This window comes from Chionomys nivalis, chromosome 1 (assembly GCF_950005125.1).
Source record: "Chionomys nivalis chromosome 1, mChiNiv1.1, whole genome shotgun sequence".
NCBI lineage: Eukaryota > Metazoa > Chordata > Mammalia > Rodentia > Cricetidae > Chionomys > Chionomys nivalis.
Genome location: NC_080086.1, coordinates 121,045,126 through 121,071,565, shown reverse-complemented (window position 1 = coordinate 121,071,565; position 26,440 = coordinate 121,045,126). Strand labels below are relative to the sequence as shown.

The 26,440-nt window shown below is 41.4% G+C and overlaps 2 protein-coding genes across 6 annotated transcripts in view; one reads left to right on the top strand and one right to left on the bottom strand.

Moving 5' to 3' along the window:
* Prepl (prolyl endopeptidase like) overlaps positions 1–16,758 on the bottom strand; it is a 31,626-nt gene extending 14,868 nt beyond the window's left edge. The window contains exons 1-7 of one of the 5 annotated variants that reach the window (XM_057766842.1): positions 16,601–16,758; positions 14,922–15,426; positions 6,653–6,775; positions 5,262–5,328; positions 4,447–4,653; positions 2,295–2,430; positions 366–582 (exon numbers count right to left, since the gene is read on the bottom strand). In XM_057766842.1, the coding sequence (XP_057622825.1) occupies positions 366–582; positions 2,295–2,430; positions 4,447–4,653; positions 5,262–5,328; positions 6,653–6,775; positions 14,922–15,122 (951 nt within the window). In that variant the 5' untranslated portion in view covers positions 15,123–15,426; positions 16,601–16,758. Of the gene's footprint in view, positions 1–365; positions 583–2,294; positions 2,431–4,446; positions 4,654–5,261; positions 5,329–6,652; positions 6,776–9,845; positions 9,865–14,921; positions 15,427–16,600 lie in introns of those variants that run through there. The other 4 variants (XM_057766850.1, XM_057766854.1, XM_057766861.1 and 1 more) reach the window with 4 other exon arrangements.
* Positions 16,759–17,139: 381 nt separating this feature from the next.
* Positions 17,140–26,440, top strand: part of Camkmt (calmodulin-lysine N-methyltransferase) — a 399,762-nt gene continuing 390,461 nt past the window's right edge. Inside the window, exon 1 of the mRNA XM_057791968.1 lies at positions 17,140–17,387. Within this exon, the coding sequence (XP_057647951.1) occupies positions 17,250–17,387 (138 nt within the window). The 5' untranslated portion in view covers positions 17,140–17,249. The remainder of the gene's footprint in view (positions 17,388–26,440) is intronic.

The window sequence follows — 26,440 nt, the reverse complement described above, 5'->3', positions numbered from 1 at the left end:
GTTAGCGTGCTGGTGAGACAGTGATAGCCACGATAGCCAACAGTCAACCAGTGGACATGGATGCGTTGGTACGCCTGCCTGAGACTACTCCAACAGCCAACTCACAACCCGGAGGTAGACTGCTCCTTTAAGCCAACCAGTTTGGTTGTCACAACACAGACACTGCAGAATGTGTCGTTTACTGATGTTATAAATAGAAATACAGTAGGTTGAAATGTCATGTCTAAGGGGAGAGAAATGGGACTGGCAATGCACAGGAAGGCAGTGCCAATCACACATTAAACCCCTCCCCCATTCTCTCTTGTAGCAAGGCAGGTTGATGAGGGAAAGCCATCCCAATGGGAACAGGCAGAATGGAGAACTACCTTGAATTCTGTAGGTTCTCCAACATTGGTGAGGATGTATAATTCGTCATCTCGATGTTCGACATAGTAAAGGACCCCATGTATTCTCTTCTGAATCAGCACTGGCGGGTCCCAAGGGCTCAGGCCGTCTATCAACCACACCTCCGAAGTCATCTTGTTCATGATATTTAGGGTGAGGAAACGGCTGTCTTTTGTAAGATAAAGGAAAACGAAATAGCTGCAAGGGAAGAAAAGCACAGGGCTGCATGAAGTTATCGCTGTACTGGTCGCAGACATCGGGTTTGGGTAGGAAACTCTCCTTTCCCACTCTGGAGTATTATTAGCTGTGTGAGTGCTTAGCCTGAAATGACCTGACGCTCTTAAACCTCCCTACACATATTTAAATAAAGGGTATGCTCAGAAGTAGGAACGAGAGCTGGAGCTGAGTTAGAAACCCCAGAAAACATCTGGAATCAGTGGCATCATTTGGAGTGGATGTCACTGATCCTTAAGCATCGCAGGTGAAATACTACAATATATTAAAAACTGAACAAGAACTGCTTTTGGAGGGCTAGATGGGTGACTCAGCAGTTAAGAGCACTGGCTACTTTCCCAGAGGATCTGGGATCAATCCCCAGCACCCACATTGTAGCTCACAACTGTCTGTAACTCCAGGTCAAGGCATCCAATGCCCTCTCTTGGCCTCTGTGGGTCCTAGGTATGCATGTGCTACACAGACACACATACAGGAAAAATACCCGTACAATAAAATAAAATTTAACAAGGAAAGAAACGGTTTCTTCAAGGGCAATCTTATGAGTACCAGTGAAGAATACAGAACCACTCATAGGCGGAGCAGAAGACACTCCCGGCTAAGCCCTTGTAGGTGGAATAGGGTTACTCTTAGCTAATTTTTTTTTCTTTCTTCTTTTTTGTTTTCTTTTGGATTTTTGAGACAGGGTCTTACTATTTTTTCTGGCTATCCTGGAACTTACTATGTAGACCAGGCTGACCTCGAACTCACAGAGATTCATCTGCCTCTGACTCCTGAATACTAGGATTAAAGGTGTGTGTCAAGGGCATGCGTTACCACAGCAGCCTCGAATTCTCTTTCTTATTGGAAGAGTCAGGTTCCAACATAAAGAGAAGCAATGGGTGAAGAGCTACATAGCTGTCCACTTTGCTGTTTACTTCCCATAAATCTTTAGCTGTCTGGATAAAAGATATTAATTTGTAAAACATTACAGATGTACAGCTAAAATTCCTCTGGAAATGTCTAAGATGTCAAGTGATTGGTATGATACCAATATAACACACATCATATGATCAGGGTTTCTCTGAGCCCATTTCACTAGACCATTGGGTTTGGAGATTCTTTGCTTTTAAAAATTCAGTTCTGTTTTTGGTGAATAGAATTTCTGCCAGGAAAAAAAATGTGTGTGTGAGGGTGCTGGGGAGAGATAAATGCTGGCTATTCAGTGACTTACAAATCAAATTTTTAAATTTAGCATAGACCTTTCCCTTCAGAATCTACACAATGCAGTGTTCATTGGAATATATGGATTTTATGCTCTAGAAATAGAAATATTTGAAAACAAAGTCAATATTTAAAAAGGAATGACCTTTAAGAATATATTAGTAGGCCCTTGCCTGGACATGAATTTAAGAGATATTCTCCCATCAAAATGAAAAATTGTTTTTAAATAACCAACAACTGAAGTACTGAAAATGAAAATGATAAAACCTTGGCTCTTTATGGCCATATTTATAATCTTTTCATAATCAGGTATCCCATATTGATAGAATTTGGCAAACTCTATAGATTAGTTCTAAAAGGCAGAATAATAAAATAATAATTTTCTTCAGCTCTCGACACTTTGAGACAACAAGATCAGCACTGAGAACACGGGGACTGCTCTGGAGAAGAGGGTGGCTGCAGCATTCTGGCACCTTGGGTCCTTTTCTGTGTAGAAACGCTCGTTACGTTTGTTGTCACCAAATGTGGCTCGATACACGTCATGGCAGCGAAGGTTCCGCTGGAAGGTGTAGAACAAGACGTCTTCATCTTCCTCATCCTTCACCCATTCTGCAAGGGAGGAACGAGAGGAGTTACACACCTCCCTGCGTGTTGTTCAGAAAGGTGTAGCACTCAAAGGTTGCCTGCCGACTGCCAAGTGAAGAAATGTGTATATAGCATAGCCCTGGAAACCTGTATATAGCACAAACCTGACTGAATCAAACCTGTGCTTATAGATAAGCCAGAGAACATACATAAAACACCACTACAGCGGTCCAAATTTTCAATTACTTAGTCTAATCAGGCACCTAAATAAAAATCCATAATCTTCAGTGTTAAAAAAAGATATTGGTAAAGTCACATTTGCTTTTGGGAGATGGCTGCTAAATTGAAGAAACACTGATCACTTTCTTTCCCACTGTGTTCAATGTCTGCTTCCAGGGTGTAGACAGCTCAAGCTACCGAATGCATTTTAGCAAGGTCCTTCCTTTCTCCAGAGCCTGCCAACGGAGATTTGCACACAATTACATCATGACTGCCACCTGGCTGACAGTCACTGTAAGTCATTACTATATTATGTGAACTCTGACCTTAGAGGTTTGATGCAAAAATGTATTTCCTAGACTTCACTATGCAGGGGCTGGGAGAAACATGGGTACCTGAGTCTGACTCTCCAGCACTCACAGTGCATGGCTGTAACTCCTGGGGTGGGGGTTGGGGTGCTGAGAGATGGATCACAAGGGCTTCCTTGCTAGCCAGTCAGCTTAGCCAAAATGGGAAGCTCCTGGCTCAGTGACAGATTCTGTCTCAAAGCACTGAGGCAGGGGATGATTGATGGAGGAAGACGACAATGTTTTATTCTGGCCATTGCATGAGCAAGCATGGATACCTACACCTGCATACTCACATGCGTGTAACGCAGATACAGACAAAGACACACAGATACATGGCAGGGGGGACAGAGATAGATAGATAGATAGATAGATAGATAGATAGATAGATAGATAGATAGATAGATAGATAGATAGATAGATAGAGACAAACAGAAAGAAAGGATGACTCACACATACCAAAGAATGCATTAGGTAGAATATCATTTCAATTTTCAATTCAATGCAAAAGCATCTAATTAAGCAATTCAGAAAATAAAATAATGGCAATGTAAAGGGAAGACAAAGTGTGAACATGTTCAAGACGATAAATAATAAAATTTAAAGTTAAATCTACTACGAAAATGCCAGTTTTCACTGATGTCAGCTCAACATGTTCTAGTTTTCAGGTGTGACTCTAAGAAATGTGCTATAATAGGTCTCCATGATAACAAGTAATAAAAAATAAGCAACTTTAAACTTGAATAAACTATCAAGAAGCAGCATCCGCAACACTTTAGCCGTCATGATAAACTGACTGAGAATTATTCTAGAACAGAATATACATGTGGAACTTAGATTAGAAGTATCTCAAAAACATGAACACTGCTTTATTTAAGATATGCTTTATTTACTTTATTTATTGGTGAGTGTATGAAGTGTGTGTGAATACAAGTGTGTGTGGGGGTCGTGGTGCAGGTGTGAACATCAGAGAACAACTCTCCGGAACTGGCTGTCTCTTTTCACCATGAGTTCTGGGGCTTAAAATCAGGCCAAGCATGTGGCAAGTATTTTTCCCCACAAACCCTTTTGTCAGTTTATGAAATATTTTTTTTTTAATTTCTACTTATGTTTATGTATGTGTCTCCATGTGGGTCTCTGTTGGATCCTCCAAGAGTTATAGTTACAGGTGGTTGTGGGCTGCCCAGCATGGGCACTGAAAACTGACCATGGGTCCTCTTCAAGAGTAATATATGTGTTCCAAGTCACTGAGCCATCTCTCCAGTCCCCCACGAGCACAATTTTAAAGTGACCCACTTAGATAATTAAAGCAGGGAGTATTTCACAACAGAAGTCCATAGGAAGAGGTGGAGTCAAGAGAGATGGACCAGGCCCTGATCATCACCATCTTCTTCCCTACCACGGGCTAAAGACTTTTAGAAGTGCGAGAGGCTCACTATGGCTGCCTTTTCAAGGGGCTTGACTTGGGGCTTACCAAAACTAGACACGTTGGGGAAAGACGCTTCCATTACAGGCTGATCGCTGAGCTTCACGACTATGCAGGTGGATGTTTCCGAATTCTCAGTCCTTATCTTGGCAGCCACATATTTCTCATCGGGAGCAACTCTGATACAATCAATGAAGGGCTGGTCTAATTTGAGTTCCTCCAGGTTGAACAAGACTTCATAATTATCACTGTCTGCTGCATAAAGGTAGGCAGGGATACGAGAACTCCATAACATATACTTGCAAATGTTAGCATTCTGAAGCCATATACTGAGGTCCTCCTACAATCATTACTTAAAAATATTTTATGCAATACTCTTCTATGTATAAATCTATGAGCTATTACAAAAGTCTAGTATAGTGGTTCTCAATCTTCCCAGCGCTGCGACTCTTTAACACAGTTCCTCAAGTTGTGGTGACCTCCCCAACTGTAAAATTATTTTACTGCTACTTCATAACTGTAATTTTGCTACTGTTATGAACCATAATGTAAATATTTTTTGGAGTTTGCAAAGGGGTTGTGACCCACAGGTTGAGGAGTGCTGGTCTAGTATTTACAGACTACAGAAATGACAAAATACAAATGACTCACATAATGTACATGAAGTACCTAGCATTGAGACACAGAACATATATAAAACATGCTAGAGTCTATCCCCACGCTCCGTTAATGCTTCTTTGTGTGGTTTTTAACACCAGTTTAAGATATTTAAAACCAATCATTTAAAAAATTTAGGTATAATCTTTAAGAAATCTATTCTAATAGCTCTGAACAACTACTATGAAGCTTCTTGTTCAAATTACCTTCTTCGTCTTTGGAACGAACCAAACAGCAACCTTCTTGATAATAAACAAAACCGCCATGCTTAATCTGACAACGAAAAGAAACATGACTTAACTTACAATAGCTTTATTTATTTATTTATTTATTTATTTATTTATTTATTTATTTGAGATAGGGTTTCTCTGTGGAGCTCTGGGCCCCATCGTAGAACTCGCTCTGTAGAACAAACTGACCTCAAACTTACAGAGATGCTCCTGTCTCTGCCTCCCAAGTTCTGGGATTAAAGGCGTGCACCACCACCACCCGGTCTACTTAGTTATTTAATAGTTTGACTACTTCAGATGAAGAGATGGGACCTATCATATCATAAGAGGCAGATCTACTGAATATGAAATAGGAAATGGACCATTTTTACAACACAGGTAAAGAAACAGCTGTCCTCCATTCAGAATGGTTGACGATTTCTAATATGCAGATGCAACAGCTAACAAAATCTATACTCATTCATCTAATATTTGTAGAGTGGAATTCAATTAATGATGTCAAATGGCATCTTTAAGATGGGAAAACTGTGGCGAGTTTGAAATGCCAATCAACTTCCTGGTACCCTTGCTTCAAAATCCCTGCCATCACCTGTGCAGCCCTGGTTGATTTTATACCAGGTACGCTGTAGTGAGACAGGGTTTGAGGTCGAGAAATGAGCATTACAGGGTTCTTGTTTAACACCTTAACTGTGAGTGATAAACATTACAGGGCTCTTGTCTAACACACCTTCACTGTGAGTGATAAACATTACAGGGCTCTTGTCTAACACACCTTCACTGTGAGTGATAAACATTACAGGGCTCTTCTTGTCTAATACATCTCAAACGTGAGTGATCGGCTTCCTTGGTTTCAGGTGACATATCTGGAATCTGGAATTGTTACTACTCTGCGTATTTTACTATGTATGCCATTTTCACTTCTAATCTCTGGCCTGTTTTCCAGTCTTACTGAAAAGATTTTCAATCTCTTTGTTCAATTTATTTCAATTGAAAATTTATGATTGATAAAGTGACAATTTAGCTTTACTACAGTGACTTTCCTTTTATAAAAATGTAGCTACAACATAGATACTTTGGGAATAATAAATAAATGACGCTTTATATGCACCTCCTTGGAATTGCTACAAATCCACACTGGAGCTGTTATTCTCCAACATCTACCCAGAATTCATCTATCATGCTTCATGCTTTATCTTCAGTTCTAATTTTAAGACCATTTTGCCTACTGTTTAAAGTTGAAATGCTTAGCATGCTTGAGAGGCCACATGCAACAAGACTGTGATGATATGTCTACGAATTACAAGGTGCTCGTTTGCCTCTGGACTGACAGCTTATATGATTCTCACAGAAGACTCAGCGCAACTTACCTCGGCATTGATGATTTCATATTCCTCTTGGGGCTGAGTTTCCAATTTTGTTCTCACTTTTTCAAATGCATCCATGCTTTCAGAATGGGAGTTTTCGTTTTCTGGCTTAATAGGCAAAAGATCCTAGGAACATTTTTGGTGGTATGATCAAAATTTTTCAAACTTAGGGAGATGTCTTTGCTTTTTGTAATTAATTGTACTTTTTATTTTTAACACAGATACCACATCAAGATATTTATGAAATGTGTTTTTACGATCTTATTCTTTCTCAAGCCATCAAAAGAAAACAGACATGACACATTTTAATAAGTGTATGAGTCCTTAAGATACTTCTAGGAGCACTAAGAAGCCCTGGCAACATCAAAAACACTACATACAGCTAAAGAGGAAAGAAATGCTTTGAACTTTTACATATTTAATCTGGATGCGAGGTGGGGGACCCTGTTGAGTTTTATAAGCACTGAAGCACATCGTGAAAGGAACTATCAGAAAGGAAGACATTTCGGCCGGGCGTGGTGGCGCACGCCTTTAATCCCAGCACTTGGGAGGCAGAGGCAGGCGGATCTCTGTGAGTTCGAGACCAGCCTGGTCTACAGAGCTAGTTCCAGGACAGGCTCCAAAGCCACAGAGAAACCCTGTCTCGAAAAACCAAAAAAAAAAAAAAAAAAAAAGAAAGGAAGACATTTCTTAGCTGATAGATGTTGGCTATTAATTTATTCATAGAACAGTTACAAAATTTATTCTATTTTATTACCAGTTTCTTATGTTGTTGGGATATGTAACTCTACAAACTAGAACTGTTTATTGGATCAAAAAGTTAAATAACAGGGGCTGGAGAGATGGCTCAGCGGTTAAGAGCATTGCCTGCTCTTCCAAAGGTCCTGAGTTCAATTCCCAGCAACCACATGGTGGCTCAGAACCATCTATAATGAGATCTGGTGCCCTCTTCAGAGGTACAGGTATACATACAGGCAGAATATTGTATTCATAATAAATAAATAAATCTTTAAAAAAAAAAGTTAAATAACAGCTCATAACAACAAAGCTTTCCTTTTTTGTTGTTAGCTTGTTTGTTTATTTGTTTTGAGACAGGGCTTATCTGTGTAGCCCTGGCTGCCCTGGAACTCTGTACCACCAGGCTGGCCTTGAACTCAGAAATTCGCCTCCTCTGCTTCCAAGTGCTGGGGTTAAAAGTTTCCCTACCACCTAGCTCCCTGCTTCCTGTTTAAGGGATAGCTTATTATAAAAAAGGAAGGAAAAGCAATGAAATGTAATAACGTTTAGTAGACATGAAGAAGAAACTACAGAATCACCTACTGTGCCTTATTGGGGCAGTAAGCTAGGCATTCTGGGCGCGTTCTGGAGAGCAGGTAAGTACTAGATAGATCATCACCACTTGGATAAGGCTAAACCTAAAACTGTCAAAGTAGAAAAACCGTCAATAATTCAAACTCCACTGCCTTGCCTTGCTTAAACAAAAATATTTTAGTCAAGATGCCTGATTCTTCAGCTCTCTGCTAGAGACAGCAGCTGCACAGCGATGGTGCCAGAGGGGCACCGAGCCGTTGGGGAGGACCCCAGCAGCCGAGAGATATCTACTGCCCAAGTATGTTCATGGTACTTTACCCGAGCTGTTGGGGAGGACCCCCAAGCAGCCGATAGATATTTACTGCCTAAGTATGTTCATGGTACTTTACCAATCATGTTGAGAATGTAAGCTACATATGTTGTTTATATAGTAAGGAGTTTACAACCTAAAAGTAAACACAACAAAACAGAAAATTTATCAAGATGGACTAAATGGACAATAATCCTTTGAACAGTTATTCTTTAAAATTTGGGGGGATGCTTTAATGATTTGTACTAGATTTGCTTTAGTCATCACAGTTGTTACTGTAATCTCAACTTTCAGCATCATCTTTCTTGCAAAATTATTATGTATTTATTTATTTAATGTTGGGGGCCATGGAGGTTAGAGGTCGACTTGTGGGAGTCAGTGCTTGCCTTCACTCTGTGGACTGAGCTCAGGCGGTACGTCTTGGCAGCACCCACCCACCGACTCATCTCCTCAGTCCTCAACTTCTGCTTTCAATCATACAGTTGATTTTTGAGTAATTATTTGCAGTCAAAATAATTAAGGTTTTTGCATTTTTATACTGTCTATGGCTGATCTATCAATAGCCCTCTACTATTGCTAGAACAATAATTATAACCCAGAATATCACTAGAAATCTGTCTTGAAACTCTACCTTCGCAGATGAGAAGCCTTGAACCTCTGCTTACTTGAGTCCAGAGAATACTTAACGCCTAACTGAAAAGATTTTCTTTTTTTAGAATCTCATGAATCTCTGGCAGGGCTTACACTTGCTTGTAGTGGAAGGTGACCTTAGACATCCGATCCTCTACCTCTAGAGTGCTGGGATTACAGATGAGTGCCATCACTCCCAGGCTGTGGTCTGGGAGTCTGAGTCAGGGCCCTGTAAACGCTCAGCAAGCTCTCTATCACCCGCCCCGTCTTCATTCCCATGCCAACTCATGTACACTATCACTCCATCAGAAGCGAAACCCACCATTTACTACTTTCCAAAGGGCCCAACATAAAACCCACTTAAACAATGAAAGGTATAACAATCAAATATGCAACTTTATTACGGCAAAAATGTTAAACTTTGAAGACAAGAAATCGTGAAGTAGAAAAACACTGAATAGAAAATGAGCTCATGCCAGGCGGTGGTGGCGCACGCCTTTAATCCCAGCACTTGGGAGGCAGAGGCAGGCGGATCTCTGTGAGTTCGAGACCAGCCTGGTCTACAGAGCTAGTTCCAGGACAGGCTCCAAAACCACAGAGAAACCCTGTCTCGAAAAACCAAAAAAAAAAAAAAAAAAAAAAAAAAAAAGAAAATGAGCTCATTAATAAATGGCCAATTTCAGACCTTGGGTAGGGAGAGCACAAGGTAGGCTTGGCAAATCTTGTACCACAAAGGCAGTGTTCCCAGGACAACAGAGGCGTGTCAACAGGACACAAGGGACAGTATGAAGGGGCACTCACTAGCCACATGTGGGGTAATTTGAGTGTCAAAAAGAAGAACAACTAATTAGTTCAAATGCACTGAAAAAGTAAACTCCACAAACAAGCAAATAAAAAAAAAAACCAAACATTTGGATCAAATAAAAATTAAAAGAGAAAAAGAACCTTGAAGAAACAGGGTCTGTCTGCGTAGCTCTGGTTGTACTGGAACTTGCTCTGTTGACCAGGCTGGCCTTGAACTCACAGAGATTCTCTGTCACTGGGATTAAAGGTGTGTGCCACCACTGCCTGGCAAAGAAACCTCCCTTTACAGAATAAAACTAGCTAGACAACGTGGGAAGTGTGGCAGGCGGACCATTCGATGAGCTCTGGTGAGACAAACAGGACTGAAATCACCGACAGTTAAACTCACTGGGCAAGAACAACGCACAGCGTCCACACAGCACCAGAGCTACTGCTTACAGAGAGAATAATGTCCTCTAGCACCAGAGACACTGGCAGCTAATGTTTCAGCCAAAACAGTCATTAGCGGGACACATGGACATGGCATCTCCATTAGAGGAGACTGAATTAATAGTGTACACATGGACACGGCATCTCCCTTAGAGGAGACTGAATTAATAGTGCACACACGGACACGGCATCTCCATTAGAGGAGACTGAACTAATAGTGTACACATGGACACGGCATCTCCATTAGAGGAGACTGAACTAATAGTGCACACACGGACACGGCATCTCCATTAGAGGAAACCAAATCAGTAGCAGGCACACAGATGCGGCATCTCCATTAGAGGAGACTGAAAAGTAAAGCCCAAGTAAAGAAAAATGAGAAAATTTAAAAAATCATTCCCCATCCCCAGAAAACTACTAAAAATGACAAATGTATAATAAAACTGATCCAGAAAAAGACAAAGAATATTAGATATGAGAAACATGGTATAATTAGTTATAATAGAGCACATAGAAGGATGAGGCAGGAGGACTTTGGGTTTCAGATAAGTCTGGGCTAAATAGAAAAAGCTTGTTTCAGCTATTCCCACTTCCCTCACGCCCCCTCCAATAATCAAAGGGAAAAAAAATCTCATAATCAACCATTTAAAAAAAAAACAGGAAAGAAGACAGAATTACTCAACTTAGTTTATTAGACTAATATAACCTTGACTCTAAAATTCAATGACAATATAAATGGAAGATTCTTCTGACTGCCTAGAACCCTCTGCATGAGATGTCTCTGTGGTTGGCTTCTTTCTGTCTTACTCTTTCCAATCTTACAGTCTTGATGTCTGCACTCACACGCCATCCTGCCCATGAGTCCAACACTTACCATCGTATAAAATATGTGCTTTCTTCCATTCTCTGCCCACATTCTTACTTTTTTTTGTTCTCCACTGTACTGATCTCTTACAACCCACTCTGCTTTTTGTTTCAGAAACAAAAGTTCATTTATCCCAGGCAGGCCTTGAGTGTCCCTTTATGCTATGGAGCTGAGGATGACCATTGCTGGGCCAGCCTGACTCCATCTTAAGGATGGAGGTCATCTTGTTAAAAGGTCACAAGTTCATTTCTGCTTGCTGCAAAATTCAAGTCAATTGTACTTTAACCTGTTCTGGAATTTGGCATGCTCCCCATCTTATGGAGTTTGACTCACACCTTGAATATATCTTGATAGATAAAATGTTCTGCCAAATAATTTAAAAATCTTCAGCCACATTCCCACGAGACCAAAATTCCTCTGGAAACCTCCGAAGCCTTGAAAACCCTCCAATCTTACAGTCTTCTGAACTATATGATCCCTACCTTTCCTATGTTTGGGGCTATATTTTCATATCCTATTTTAGGGAGATAGCCCTGTCTGACAGAAAATAGAGTTTGCTTAAATTGACCAGAGGCTGGGCAATGGTCTTGACTCTCATTTGGTGGGATGGACATCGTGACACCTCTCCTCCTGTCTCTGCCTCTTGAGTGCTAAGATTACAGTGGTTGGCACCATGACCAATTGTCCTGGCTGAACCCAGGGCTTCATGCATGCGAGGCATCACTGGCAAAAGTAAGCAGAATGGACTAAATACTGCCTGGTCATTGCACTATAGAAACTTCAGGTGCTGGCCAGAAAGGAACGTTACAAGTGAATGAATTAGGGTTAGAGCAACAACGCTTCATCACCAAGGACCTCCGGTTTCTAAATATAGTGTCAGTGGCAAGCAGGCAGGCAGGCATTGCATTTTGGTTACCCAAGGAACCTAAACAAACAAACAAACAGACCAGACTTCTGGCTGGAGTGATGCCTATGATCCCAGTTACCTGAGATGCTGAGGCAAGAGGATTGTATCAACAAGAGTTCTTGTGAACACAGATCTTGCCTCAAAAATAAAGAAGAAATCAGATCCTTAAGCCTCAGCCACTGACATTCTAATTCAACAGAAACGGCTTCAGATCTAGAAACCTGCTTTTTTCATTGCTGACACACATCTAGATTGCAGCAGTTGGTACCGAAGAATCCCAAAGTTGTATAACTGGTTGCTAGGGTAACAAAGCATAGTGAGGTTTGAGCTTGTTGATTCTGCATGCTTCTGAGTGAAGAAAATTAGGAACGCTGTCTAGTCGACAGTCACCGCAGTCCTGGCTGGTTCTTTCCCTTTCCATTATTTCTATAACACACACTGTCTTCTCTTGTTCTTCAGTTAGTTTATATGAGCAGGGGGTCTTTAAATAGGCCCAATTAAAGGCCTTCTACTTTACTAGAACCTGTAAGAGTGGACTAATTTGGAACCCAGAGGAACCTGTTAAAAGAAAGAAATGTGTATTTTTGTCTCCGGAGTATTTCCACACCTATGGCTTCTCTTTAGAAGGCTTCCTCAGGTCTCTGGGAGCATAGCGAATAAACGCCCAGCATTAGGTCGTGTATTTGTCACGGAGGGAGGGGTGGAACACAGAACACAGGAAAGCAGAACTGCTCTGCCAGGGGAGGACGTTCCTAAAGGAGCTTCTATTTGTGGGGCTGCTGTCAGCCAGGTCAGTTTCTAGGAGTGGGAATGCATGACAAAATTAAAAGTTGTCTCAGAGACAGACAGCTTCAGAGACACCCTCCTGGCTCACTGTGTGAGCTAATTTCACAGCTGCTACTCTGGTGGCAATGCCTGCTTACTATTTATAAACCTAGACCAAGTGACGAAATGTTCTACTCATGCAAAGTGAAGCCACTCAAAGGCTTAGTGCAGTAGCTAGAACTTTAAAGTTTATGAGCATAGAGTATGGTAAGTCTACATTAGAAACCAAACAAAACAGAAAAAGGGAACTTTAAAGTTTCTAAGTGTGTAAAGGTAAGAATCAGAGAGTCAAGCTAATGTTCCTAAGGAAACAATTTAAAAGGCTGAAATGTATGAAGTCCAGGAAGAGGAGGACGAGAACTACCATTAGAAACTAATGGCAAACAGATTCAACGCAATGCCCATCAAAATCCCAGCAAAATTATTCAAGACATGGAAAGAACGGTACTCAACTTCATATGGAAAAGCAAAAAACCCAGGATAGCCAAAACAATCCTGTACAATAAAAGAACTTCTGGAGGCATCACAATCTCTGACTTCAAACTCTACTACAGAGCTACAGTACTGAAAACAGCCTGGTACTGGCATAAGAACAGACAGGAGAACCAATGGAGCCAAATAGAAGACCCAGATATCAATCCACACATCTTCGAACACCTGATTTTTGACAAGGAAGCAAAAAATATCAAATGGAAAAAGGAAAGCATATTTAACAAGTGGTGCTGGCATAACTGGATATCAACATGTAGAAGAATGAAAATAGACCCATATCTATCACCACGCACAAAACTCAAGTCCAAATGGATCAAAGACCTCAACATAAAGCTAGCCGCATTGAACCTTACAGAAGAGAAAGTGGGAAGTATACTTGAACTCATTGGCACAGGGAGCCACTTCCTAAATAGAACCCCAGCAGCACAGACACTGAGAGAAACAATTAATAAATGGGACCTCCTGAAACGGAAAAGCTTCTGTAAAGCAAAGGACATGGTCAACAAGATTATATAAATGGAATATTATCTCTGTAAAGAGGGATGAAGTTAGGATACATGAACAAGCCCTAAAAACATTAGCAAAATTAAACAAACCAAATAAATAAAAAGTAGTTATTGTGTACTTCTGCTCATCCAAAATGTCAGAATAGGCAAATTCATAGATATAGGGAGTAGATTAGATGTCCCGGGTGAGGGCAACAGAAACTGTTGGGGTGTTTTTGGAGAGGGCCATATGATAGGGTTCTGGAAAACATGGTTATAGTTGCATTATAATCCTGTGACTGTAACTAATGCCATTGAGTTCCACACCAGAACTGGCTAAAATGGTAACTTTCAAAATATATAATTTACTACAATTAGAGGAAGCCAAGACAGACTACACGAAAATCACTATGCAAGAAAATGGTAAAATCATGCTAGCATGTTGTTAGGTTAGCACCCTCAAGTGTAGTGGAAGGAACCTCAGGAACACAACCGAAAAGTAGAGGATACCTGTCAAAGAAACGACAGAGCGAACAGCCCAATTTCAAGTTAAGTATGACAACCAGCGTGACAGCAACACTTTTGAGAAGATCGAGGACTATTAATAACTACACAGGGACAACAGGTGCACAGTGGGCCTGTCTCAGGCAGACCGGAATATGGCGCTACTCTCCATATGTGCCATCAGTTCCTCAAGGCTGAATTCCAGCCTGTAACTCGCGGCCTGGCAGAAGGGTAACAGCATTTTCTTTGAGGAACACAGGTTGTCAAAAATGCTTGATAGCTTTTCATTCCTTTATATACAACTACATGGCATTTACTGAAGTTTACGAATCATACAAGAATTAGCATATTACTAGGTTTTATTAAGAGGTATAATTTGTAGTAATTTTAGGTATAACATTCTGGTAATTTTAGAAATAGCTATATTTTAAAGCACATTTTCAGGCACAGTAAGTCCTGTGATCAATCAGTTTTACGAATCTACATTTTATGTACATCATTATAGATTTATTAGGGTTTTAGAAAACGTGGTTATAGTTGCATTATATATGTTCTTTTGTACTCATATTGGTTACAGATATTTGAGCCTGAAAAATCTTAAAATCAAATTAGAATCACTGAGAAAATTAGTAATAGATATCTTACCCACTATTTATGCACTAAAATTAATATTAACAGCCTACAAATAGGTTAACTTAAATAGTTCATACCTTACATGAGAAGCTCCGACTCGGGACGTTTCTTGCTAATTCTGATATCTTGGATTTATTCTGCAGGTGATACTTTTTCAATCTTATTCTATTGTAATAATGGTTGGCGAAGTTACAGTAATTCTGTTTCTGCATGCATTTCCCAAGGTGAGGAACACTATGCTTCAAAGCTCGGAGAAAGAATTTGGTCGTCTGCTGCATGGTAGCAAAGTCCCTGGTTTCTGACCCCTTCACGTGTACGATGTCATATGTAAACTATACAGTAATGGGATCCCAAGCACTCGAGATCAACACATCTTATCCCCCCTCTGGGAGTCATGAGCCCCTGAGGTCACAAACAATTGCAGACATCTGACAGTTTAGGTTAAGTAAACTGAAAAACTTGTATGAGTTACAGTTCCTTCAAATCATTTCTTGGCAGGTCTGACTTAAACATGTCATTTGTGAGGTCAATTTTACTAGGCTGAGGCTAAGCAGCAATGGTTCGGGTGCACATATGGACAAACTAAAACAAAAAACAGAAAACAAGAAACAAAATAAAGATGTGCAAACAAGTAACTACTCCATGGGAATCTCAGGAACTGAGGGTGTTCCAAAGCACAACGGCTTTTTACCTTACATAATTTGGGGTGTATCACTGGTTTGTGTGTGAAAGACAAACGAGAAAAGTCTGAATTACTTAATAAAAGAGGGGGATTAATATTTGTTGAGTGTTGTCCAGGTGCCAGATACTTTTCATCTATTCGTCTAATTTAAGTTTCCTGTATTCTTGATGAAGAAATGATGATGTCATTCGTTTAACAGGTGACCCAACAGTGGCTCTGGGAAGCTCCAGAAATTTCCTCAAGTCACCTGGTCCAGCAGAAAGTCCAACTGTTTTGCTGCCTCATCTTGTACATGAGTTATTGAACTTAACCATAAAAGGATAAAAAAAAAAAAAAAAAAAAGAACCCGCAAGATGCACAAATGAGATGTGGAGTCATCTTTGGTTTCTGCTGGAAGGTAAGTTCATTATAACAGCCATAGCCAGAGACCCAGGTTCAGGCTTTGGGCCTTGCATCTCGGCCTCAATTTCTTCACTTGTAAAACAAAAAATAACCACGCCACTTACTGTCTGGGGTTATAGTTTTGTAACAAAAGCAGAAAATTTATGTTAAGAATTTAGTACAAGTACCTGGCACATGGTAAGCACTCAACAAAAGGTTTTTTAGTATATTAGCATAGTAATAATTTAGGTCTGTTGAACACTGTTGGGTGCGGCACAGAAACACCACCGTCAGCGTCAGTTTTATCACAGATCCCATCAGCTATGACGTCCCCTCCCCCCGTAAATTTTTATGTCGCAGCAAAATAACGGACCAGTGGAGCAGTAGCTTAGAAGAAAAACGCCCCTAAATCGCTTAATTTGTCCCCATATCCTCAATCCATTTATCCACCACCTGCATGAAGACAGTGTGCAAGGAAAGGGATACGGGTGGGGAAGACAAATGGGTGTTCCTAGGAGAAACTACTCGTTTCCCTGTGCAACTGCGCATCCCAGGGAGTGAGGGAATGGTACCAGTTACCACGCACAGAGGAGACAGGGATCAAAAAGGGGACTAGAGAACTCAGGAATGGCTGGAAGGTGGTGGGGAGAGGAATTAGGAAAGCGGACCCTCCAGCAACCCTCCCATACGTACGCAAATTGAAAGACAGGCCGGCGCTGGACACAAACGAGTAAGGCAGAGAAGACAAATATGAGAACCCGAAGCTCTCAAGAAGGAGGTGCAGTCACCTCAGCCTCGTCCACCCGATGTCTGCATTCAGCACCCAGCGAGAAGAGACAACCTAGCTCGCGCCGCCCAGAGCTAGTTTGCAGCACGCCGTTCTACGTAACATTAATCCAGCCAGAGAGTGAAGCACATTTCTCCATCTTTATTATGGTCAGAGGGTGGTGGTGGTGGTGGTGGGGGGGGGGTTTCTCTTTTGAATTTACTTGTCTTAAGAGACCCCTGTTTTTTGTTTTTTTTGGTATTACAGCGAGCGAGAGACAAAGTGAGAAAGGCGAAAACAGTGAGGAAACCCCTCTCTGTAACGATTTCACAGTTCCCGCCCACTCCGGCTCGCCCTCACTAAAGATGGCTACCAGAAAACTGGTGCAATGACGTGACGCCGCTGTCCTGGTTGCCATGGAGACGCGAATACCGGAAATGCGGAATTCGGGGAGGGCGCACGCAAGGGCTGTGGGCTAGAGGCCGGGCGTCACAGGTCCTGACAGGGAAGAAGTTGGCAGGTCCTAACTGGGCAGAGTTGTGGCAGAGGCACCTCCGCGTCCAGCCAGCTCTGGGGATGGAGTCGCCCGTCGCGGCCGCTGGGGCTGGAGGGACTGAAGCAGTCGCGGGCGAGGGTCCCGTGATTGGAGGTGCCAGCCAGGGATCGGCGGTCTCGGTGCCCAAGGGGGTCGCCCGGTGGAAGCTCCTGGGACAGGTAAGGGCGACCGCTCGCCACCGTTGCCTCTGGCCACTCCCCTCCCAGGTACCGGGCGCGCGGACGGCGCTCAGCCCCGGGACACGACTTCCCACTTTGTCGGGAGCCAATCGAGAAGCGTCCCCTTGCTTCACCCACTGTCCCACCGAAAAAGGGAGGATCTGGCGAGGTTGTCTGCGAGCGGGACAGTCCTAGCTAAGGTCCCGGAAACTCAAATCCAAGCAGATTCCTTTTGCTTGCCCGCCTCATGGGTGGGACCGCCTCTCCTCACCGCGCGCTGCTCTTTCTACCTGCTACTTTCTAGCTGGGCTTGTGGTCACCGACTTCCACGGCGCACCTTAGGGTCCTCCACTTCTGGAGATCTGCATGGTTGACTGATGTGACCCTGCACGCGTTTCCACACGAGAGTAAAAGGAGCAAGCAAAGTTACTGCGTTCTCTCTTCCCGCCACGTGAAAGTCAGACGTTTGTCTTCTATTCTTGAAGTAATTAGTGGGGATACTCGCTGCCCAGCATGGACCAACGAATCTGTTGTGTTCTTAATTTTTCTTGGTCATTGTGTTACAGCAATTGAGAAGTAACAAGACACTGGCTCGGGGCACTGGGTCCTTACTGTGTTATTTTACTTAGCTATTGCTATTAACAAACGACCACGATATCATATGTCATAACTTCCTTGAACCACATGGTAGTTTATTGATAAAGGCTGTGATCACCTGGGTGGTTTAATGCTGTGTATTTGGTCTATATACCTAGAATTCTTAGACTAGTTGGCTGACATGTTCTCACGGTTATGGTGGAAGTGTAAAAGAGGCACATTTAAAATCCCTGCTTACACATCCAGGGCTTGGAGTTGGCACACCCCAACATCTACACCATGTATAATCTGCTGGAGTGTGTGAAGGGACTAATCCTGAGGAACCCAGGCTGCAGGATCTCCATGACAGGGGCGACAGTAGGATCTCAGAGAGGAAAGTCGGTGGTGGTGATCTTTCTCTCTCTTTAGCTTTATTATTTTTTTAAATTATTTTTTAACATCCGAGTTATGTTAAACTCTGTCTTCATGTACATCTGCAGGCAGAAGAGGGCTCCAGATCTCATTATAGATGGTTGTGAACCAGCATGTGGTTGCTGGGAATTGAACTCAGGACCTCTGGAAGAACAGTCAGTGCTCTTAACTGAGTCATCTCTCCAGCCCTACCTGATGTCTCTTAACATGCTGTATTACTTCATTGTATTATTAGTGTGACAAAATACCAGACAAAGCAGTTTGAGAAAGGAAGGGTTTGTGCTGGTGCACAGTTTGATGGCGCAGTCCATCACGGCAGGAAGAATCAGGCAGCAGGAGCTGGAAGCACCTGCCATGCTGTGTTAGTGCCCAGGAGGGAGAAAGCAATGGGCGAATACTTTTCTTTTCTTTCTTTTCTTCCTCCCTCCCTCCCTCCCTCCCTCCCTCCCTCCCTCCCTCCCTCCCTCCCTCCCTCCCTCCTTCCATTTAATTTAGTTTAAGTCTCAGCCCATGAAATAATGATACCACAATCAGAGCGTCTCCTCACCTCAGTGAACGTTAATAAAGAAAAGCCTTTACAGGCATGCCGAGAGGTTAACCTACTATAGATAGCCCCTTCTAGACATGTTCAGAGACTAGGTCCTCTAGTTCTTGTCAAGCTGATCATCACTGTAAGCCATCACATCACAAGACTCTTAGCTAAGGACGATGCCTCGCCAAGGCTAAAGTCAGTGTCCCTTTTGAGGTGGTATGGAAGAAGTGAATTTCTGTCTGTAGTGATTCAGTCTCTCACAATAGGGTTTATTGCATTTATAGCATCTATGGGCTTTTTAGGAAGTGTTTAAAATGGCTAAGCCACTCATGAGTGTCTCATCTGTATTTGGAGGTGGAAAGCTTGAAGGATCCGATCTCTACTACAGGGTGGGTGTGGGTGGGGAGGGTTCTTTCTTTTGTGGCACATTTTTGTGATGTGGGTTTATTTTTGCTTGTTACCCACCCCATCCCAATTTTGTCTTTTGGTACTCCCCAGGATTCTGATGATGCCTTATGGTCCTTTATATTAACTGCTCAATGCTTACTCTGGAATTCACATTTTTGAGAGGAAACCTATTTGACTAGTACATTATTTTTTCTAGGTGTTGCGATAAATTGCTGACTTTGGGTTCTAGTACCTACCCTAAATAGGTGACATCTATAATCTACCATCAATAGCTAATGTTACAGATATTTGATTTTACTTTTTATCGAGTCCACTCTGATAGCAATGACAGTCATGTGCAATTTAGAGGTTTCAATGTCCATCCAGTTAAGGATCCTGAAGAACTGATATATTTTCCCTAACAAATAATTTCTTCCAAAAGCCTCTGGTAAGCCACATTTTGGCCAATTGCTGCCCCTAATTAGAATGGAGCTTTTTGGCTCCTCTGAGTCATCAGCATACCTACAATTCCACCAGAATTACATAAAGAAGAGGGGTTGCCAAAGGCAAGGGGTGCACACACAGCCTCACGACCCCTACTGAATGGAATCGTGTACCCGCTGGACACATGCCTGCAGAGTCTGATTGCTAGAATGTCTCCTAGTGCAATTTAAAGCAGGCTTAGAGCGCCAGTGTTAACTGAGGCCCTGGATTTTAGGCTCAGGTCTGCCTTTGACTTTGATGAACACTTTATTGGACATCAGTTTTTCGTTGTAAGTGAAGGAATGAGGTTAGTTTTATTTCAGACTGTTCCACTGCTGATTAAAATGAAATTATCAGCCGGGCGATGGTGGTGCACGCCTTTAATCCCAGCACTCGGGAGGCAGAGGCAGGCGGATCTCTGTGAGTTCGAGACCAGCCTGGTCTATAAGAGTTAGTTCCAGGACAGGCTCCAAAACCACAGAGAAACCCTGTCTCGAAAAACCAAAAAAAAAAATAAATAAATAAATAAATAAATAAATAAATAAAAAATAAATAAATAAAATGAAATTATCTTCCTATCTTCTAATCCCAGGTTTCACTGGAATCTTTAGATTTCGTTGCAATCTCTAGTGACTTTTTGATTGCTTCTTTCAGATTCCTATTTTTTTTTTTTTTTTTAGTGTTTGTTTCATTAATGTCTGCATTGATTTTCATTATTTCTTGTTCCCTAGCACTTTTAGATTTGGCTTTGTTGTTGCAGTTATTGTTTGAGACAGAGTTTCTTTATATAACCTGGCTGTCCAGGAACTAGCTCTGTAGACCAGGCTGGCTTGGAACTCACAGAGATCCACTTGGCTTTGCCTCCTGAGTGCAAGGATTAAATGCATGTGCCTCCACTGTCCAGTAAGGCTCTTTTTTTCCCCCAAGAATTAATTTTTTTAAGCCAGGTGGTTGGTGGTGGCACATGCCTTTAATCCCAGTATTCAACAAGCAGATCTCTGTGAGTTTGAGGCCAGCCTAGTCTACAAAGTGAGTTCCAGGGTAGCCATGACTATCTTATACAGAAACCTTGTCTTGAAAAACAAAACAAAACAAAATATTTAATTTTGAATTATTTGTAAGAGGTGGGTTGGGATATTTATACAAGAGTACAGGTACCCGTGGAGGCCAGAAAAGGGCATCAGATCCCTTGGAGCTTGGGTTACAGGCTGTTGTGAACCACCTCACAGGGACACTTTGAACAGAACACAGGTCCTGTTCTTATTAACCACTGAGTCTTGCTCTTGGATAATTTTTGCTCGTTTAAGACCCAAGTTGTAAAAATCCAGTATGGAGAAGGGTAAGTGGACAAAAAGTCCCACCCTAACCAAGAAACTATTTGCAGTTGCAAACCTGCTGGAATGCCACTGGGCATATCAACCACATTCCAGCCCACACCCACACCCAGAACCAGGTGGCCAGCACAAAATGGACTCCATGTTTTTCTTGTATGCTTTTTGTTTTATTAGTTTTTTGTTATTGAACTGTACGTACTCAAAACTCAGTAATTGTCACAGAACTGGAAAATCATTATAATCATGTTAATTACATTTATAATTAAACTAATTAAATATAAAAATTTAGAAACACACACAAGACCTTGAGTTGCATCATTAGTTTATTTAACTTAATTTTGGAGACAGAGTTTCACTGTGTAGCTCTGCTATCCTGGAGGTCACTCTGTAGACCGTTCTGGCCTCAAGCTCACAGACATCTTCCAGCCCCAGCCTCCCAATATGCTCTTTCTTTCTTTCTTTCTTTCTTTCTTTCTTTCTTTCTTTCTTTCTTTCTTTCTTTCTTTCTCTTTCTTTCTTTCTTTCTTCTGCTTCTGCTTCTGCTTCTTCTGCTTCTTCTGCTTCTTCTGCTTCTCCTGCTTCTCCTTCTTCTCCTTCTTCTCCTTCTTCTCCTTCTTCTCCTTCTTCTCCTTCTTCTCCTTCTTCTCCTTCTTCTCCTTCTTCTCCTTCTTCTCCTTCTTCTCCTTCTTCTCCTTCTTCTCCTTCTTCTCCTTCTTCTCCTTCTTCTCCTTCTTCTCCTTCTCCTCCTTCTCCTCCTTCTCCTCCTTCTCCTCCTTCTCCTCCTTCTCCTCCTTCTCCTCCTTCTCCTCCTTCTCCTCCTTCTCCTCCTTCTCCTCCTTCTCCTCCTTCTCCTCCTTCTCCTCCTTCTCCTCCTTCTCCTCCTTCTCCTCCTTCTCCTCCTTCTCCTCCTTCTCCTCCTTCTCCTCCTTCTCCTCCTTCTCCTCCTTCTCCTCCTTCTCCTCCTTCTCCTCCTTCTCCTCCTTCTCCTCCTTCTCCTCCTTCTCCTCCTTCTCCTCCTTCTCCTCCTTCTCCTCCTTCTCCTCCTTCTCCTCCTTCTCCTCCTTCTTCTTCTTCTTCTTCTTCTTCTTCTTCTTCTTCTTCTTCTTCTTCTTCTTCTTCTTCTTCTTCTTCTTATTTTTTGGTTTGTTTTTGAATGTAAGCACTCATAACTGATTATCTGTTATCCCAAGATTCTAGAAGCTCACTTTCATTTTTATTTAATTCTAGGAATATTTTAATTTCTACTGTGACTTCTTCAATGGCCCTCTGGTTATTCAAGAGTATTTTTTGGTCTTTAAGTTTGTTAAAATCATAAGTAATTGTTCTCACTGTGTTTTGATTTGATTCATTGAATGTCTAATGTCCAACACTTCTTTTTTTTTTTTTTTTTTAATGCTTACTTTTAAGCCAGGTATGATGGCGCACACCTTTAATCCCAGGACTTGGGAAGCAGAGGCAGGTGGGTCTCTGAGTTTGAGGTCAGTCTGGTTTACAATAGTGAATTCCAGGATAACCAGGGCTACTACAGAGAGAGACCCTGTCTTGAAAAGCTAATATATAAATTCTGGTTATATATACACACATATGTGATGTGTATATATGTATACATATATTATATGTATATGTATATAATGTAATATATAATCATATATGTAACCAAAATATATGTTTACAATATATAAACATACAACACATATATACAAGGAATATCTATTTTTCTGGAAAAATTTGTCTTCTATGTTGGTAAAATTTTCATCATATTGCTGATTTTTATTGTCTGTTTCTTTTTGTGTTGCTTTCTTCTTCAGATCCTGGACTGAATTTTTCTACTTTTGTCTTCTTTGATATCACTATTACTTTTGCTAGTGGATTACTTTTACAATTTTCTCCCAACATTTTATCTAGCTCTGAATTCAGTGAAGGATTGTGATCTTTTGGGGAAGTCATGTTGCCGTGCCTTTTAATATTTCTGATGTTTTTGTGATGTAATTTGTAGAACACTGCTTTGAATGTCTCTTCCATTTGTGTTTGGAGATCTTATTGAGCAGCCTTATTCCCGAGGCTCATTCTGTCCAAGGAGGGGAAAACAAATGATAACAACTGCAGAATCAAACTGCAAAAGACAGGAACGTTGATGAAGAGGCCACCAGTGCAGTGACAGCGACTATAAGCCAAAGACTAAGAAAACGGCTGTGAAGTTATCCATGTAGGGTAAATGTAGAAATTCTAGGTGACTAGGAAAACGGAGGAGGCAGGGAAGAGGAAAACACAGAGAAGACAAGTTCAATAAACAGAAAGGAAGGAAGAGGTGTGCAGAATGTAAGTTACACAGGAGAAGAGTGGTGTGGGAGCTCCTTCTGTCTGTGTGTTGCTTTTATTGGTTAATGAATAAAGAACTGGCTTGGCCTATAGCATGGGAGGAGATGGGTGGAGTTGGAGAGATACAATGGAACCACCTCCAGAGACAGACGTGCTGAAACTTTGCTGGTAGGCCATGACCTAGTGGTGATGGACAGATTAATAGAAATTGGCTAAATTAAGATGTAGGAGTTAGCCAATAAGAAGCTAGAGATAATGGGCCAAACAGTGATTTAATTAATACAGTTTCTGTGTGATTATTTTGTGCTTAAGCTAGCTGGGTGGGTGGGAACCAAACAAGCAAACAAATGGCCCCTCCTTCTACAGAAGAGAGAAAAGATTAAAAAAGATTCCTAATAAACAGAAAACTGGAAAATAAAATTTAAGAAGGGGAATAAAAATACAAATTTAAAAATAAACAATTTCAAATTTCTTTAGATGGTGGCTATAGAGATGGCTGAACAGATAAGAGCCCTGACTGACCTTTCAGAGGACCCAGGTTCAATTCCCAGCACCCACATGGCAGCTCAGGGAATCCAATACCTTCATACAGACATACATACAATCAAAACACAAATGCACCTGAAATAAAATTAAGTAAAAAAAAAAAAAGACTGGGTGGTTGTGTATGCCTTTAATCCCAGCACTTGGAAGGCAGAGGCAGGTGGTGAGTTTGAGACCAGCCTGGTCTACAAAGCAAAGGTTTTAGATGAAGTCAGTATCATGTATATTAAAATTGGAATGATGATTAGCATGGCTTCAAATAAGAATGATAGATAAATTTGAGAAGTGTTCTATATTGGAGAAAATAAAAAGCAAAGTCAAATTACTACTAAAAATCCTTCAAAGAGGGTCTGTTGGGGTCTGGGCTGGACCTAAATTATTTCTCGGACCAGAGGGGAGGCGTGGGAAAAATTGAGACAACTAACATGTCTTTATCAAGAGGGAGTTTTCAGGGGTCCCTCATGAAATCCTGAGTTCACATCCTGAAACTTCACCTGTGTTTATTCTCCAAACAGCTTTTATATCAAATGGTAAACTGAGGGGGAAATTCATTAGCATTCTGTTTTTGGGGTAGCAGCACTTAGGTCATGTCTGCAAGTATGGCTGCTCTGTCACATAGACTGAATTAACTCCTCTTCCCAGGTGATCTCCCATAATTACAAAGAAGGAGCAGAGTGACATTAGCATATCCTGACCCTTAGTTTAGGATGGCGACAGTTTGGAAAGGCCAGGTGCAAACTGTGGCCTGAAAGTCTGGCTGCCATCCAATGTAGAAATATGGGCCTGTAATATGACCCTTAAAGGGTCAAAAAAAAAAAATTGGGAAGAAGAGAACACAGAAGACCTGAAAAAAGAAAAAGATTTGGTTTAGGGCTGGAGAGATGGTTCAGCTGTTAAGAAAACTGGCTGCTCTTCCAGAAAACTGGGTTTGATTCCCAGCACCTACACGGCTGCTCACTACCATCTGTAACTCTAGTTCCGGGTATGTGTGTGTGTGTGTGGTGGTGGTGTCTGTTGCCCTTCTCTGACCTCCACAGGCAACAGACACACACCTGATGCACAGACATTCATGCATGCAAAATACCCTTACACCTAAAATAAAAATTAGAAAAAAGATTGTCCAGAAATGAGAAACATTAGATAACTGTACGAAACGAAGTGTAATAAACAAAGACTAGTTGTGAAAACATTGCCGAAGAGTGTGATGAAAAAGTAGGAAGTACAATTTGCAAAAGAAGGAGAAAGGATTTTGGAGTAGCTTCTTTTTGGGTCCTCAAGAATTGGAGAGTTTTGGTGATATGCAGAGATGAGGAGTGCAGGGGATGTAGCAGAATGGTCAGGACTTCTAGGCTCTTGGTTCTGTGCTCGGGGTCCAGGGGTGGTGGTCAGTTGAACTTCTAGACTTTCGGTTATATGCACTGTGAATGTTGTATTTTGATTATATTGAAATTCTCACATCTATTAATATATTGTCTCATATTCAGTTTGGCTGCTGGGTCCTACACCCCCCCACACACACTCACCCACCCACCCACACACACACCATACACACACACACACACACACACACACACACACACACACACACACCACACACATACGCACACACACACATTCCAGGCTCATCTTGTACAATTCCTACCATCTCTTAGGGGCTGCACATTGTTTTCATAGAAAATAATATTTAGAGACAACAGTTTGGGCACTAAGTATGCTAACTGCTACAAGTTTGATCACTGAACTTTTCAGTGTTGGGCATACATATATATTTTAAATTGTAAGACAGAAAATATAAGCCTTCAGTGTTTGTATTATACTTCTTTTTTTTTTTTAAGATTTATTTATAATGTACACAGTGTTCAGCCTCCATGTATGCCTGCAGGCCAGAAGAGGGCGCCAGATCTCATTACAGATGGTTGTGAACCACCATGTGGGTTGCTGGGAATTGAACTCAGGACCTCCGGAAGAGCAGTCAGTGCTCTTAACCTCTGAGCCATCTCTCCAGTCCTTGTATTATACTTCAACTTGGATGTGGAGCTGTATGGTTTTTGCTAATACTCATTAATCTTACAGTTCTCTCTCATTTCTCCATATATGGAAAACTAACACTGTAAAACTAGTCATTTGATTTATCTTAAAACAAATCAACACACGTACACACATGCACACTCACACATGGGCACATCCACAAACATACATATGCTGCCCAAGCATACACAGGCACATAAGTACATACACACACATGCACACATACATATGCTGTGCATACACATACATATACACACAGTCATATAATAACATGCCTGCTCTGGTTCTGGCCTTTAAATATGTTCCTTGTCTTCTCACTTCCTTCAACTAACAAATGTCCAGGAGAATAGTGGATATAAAAGCCTTGTTAACTCTGGATTTTCTAATTTTTTTTTTTTTTTTTAAGATATCAGACTGTT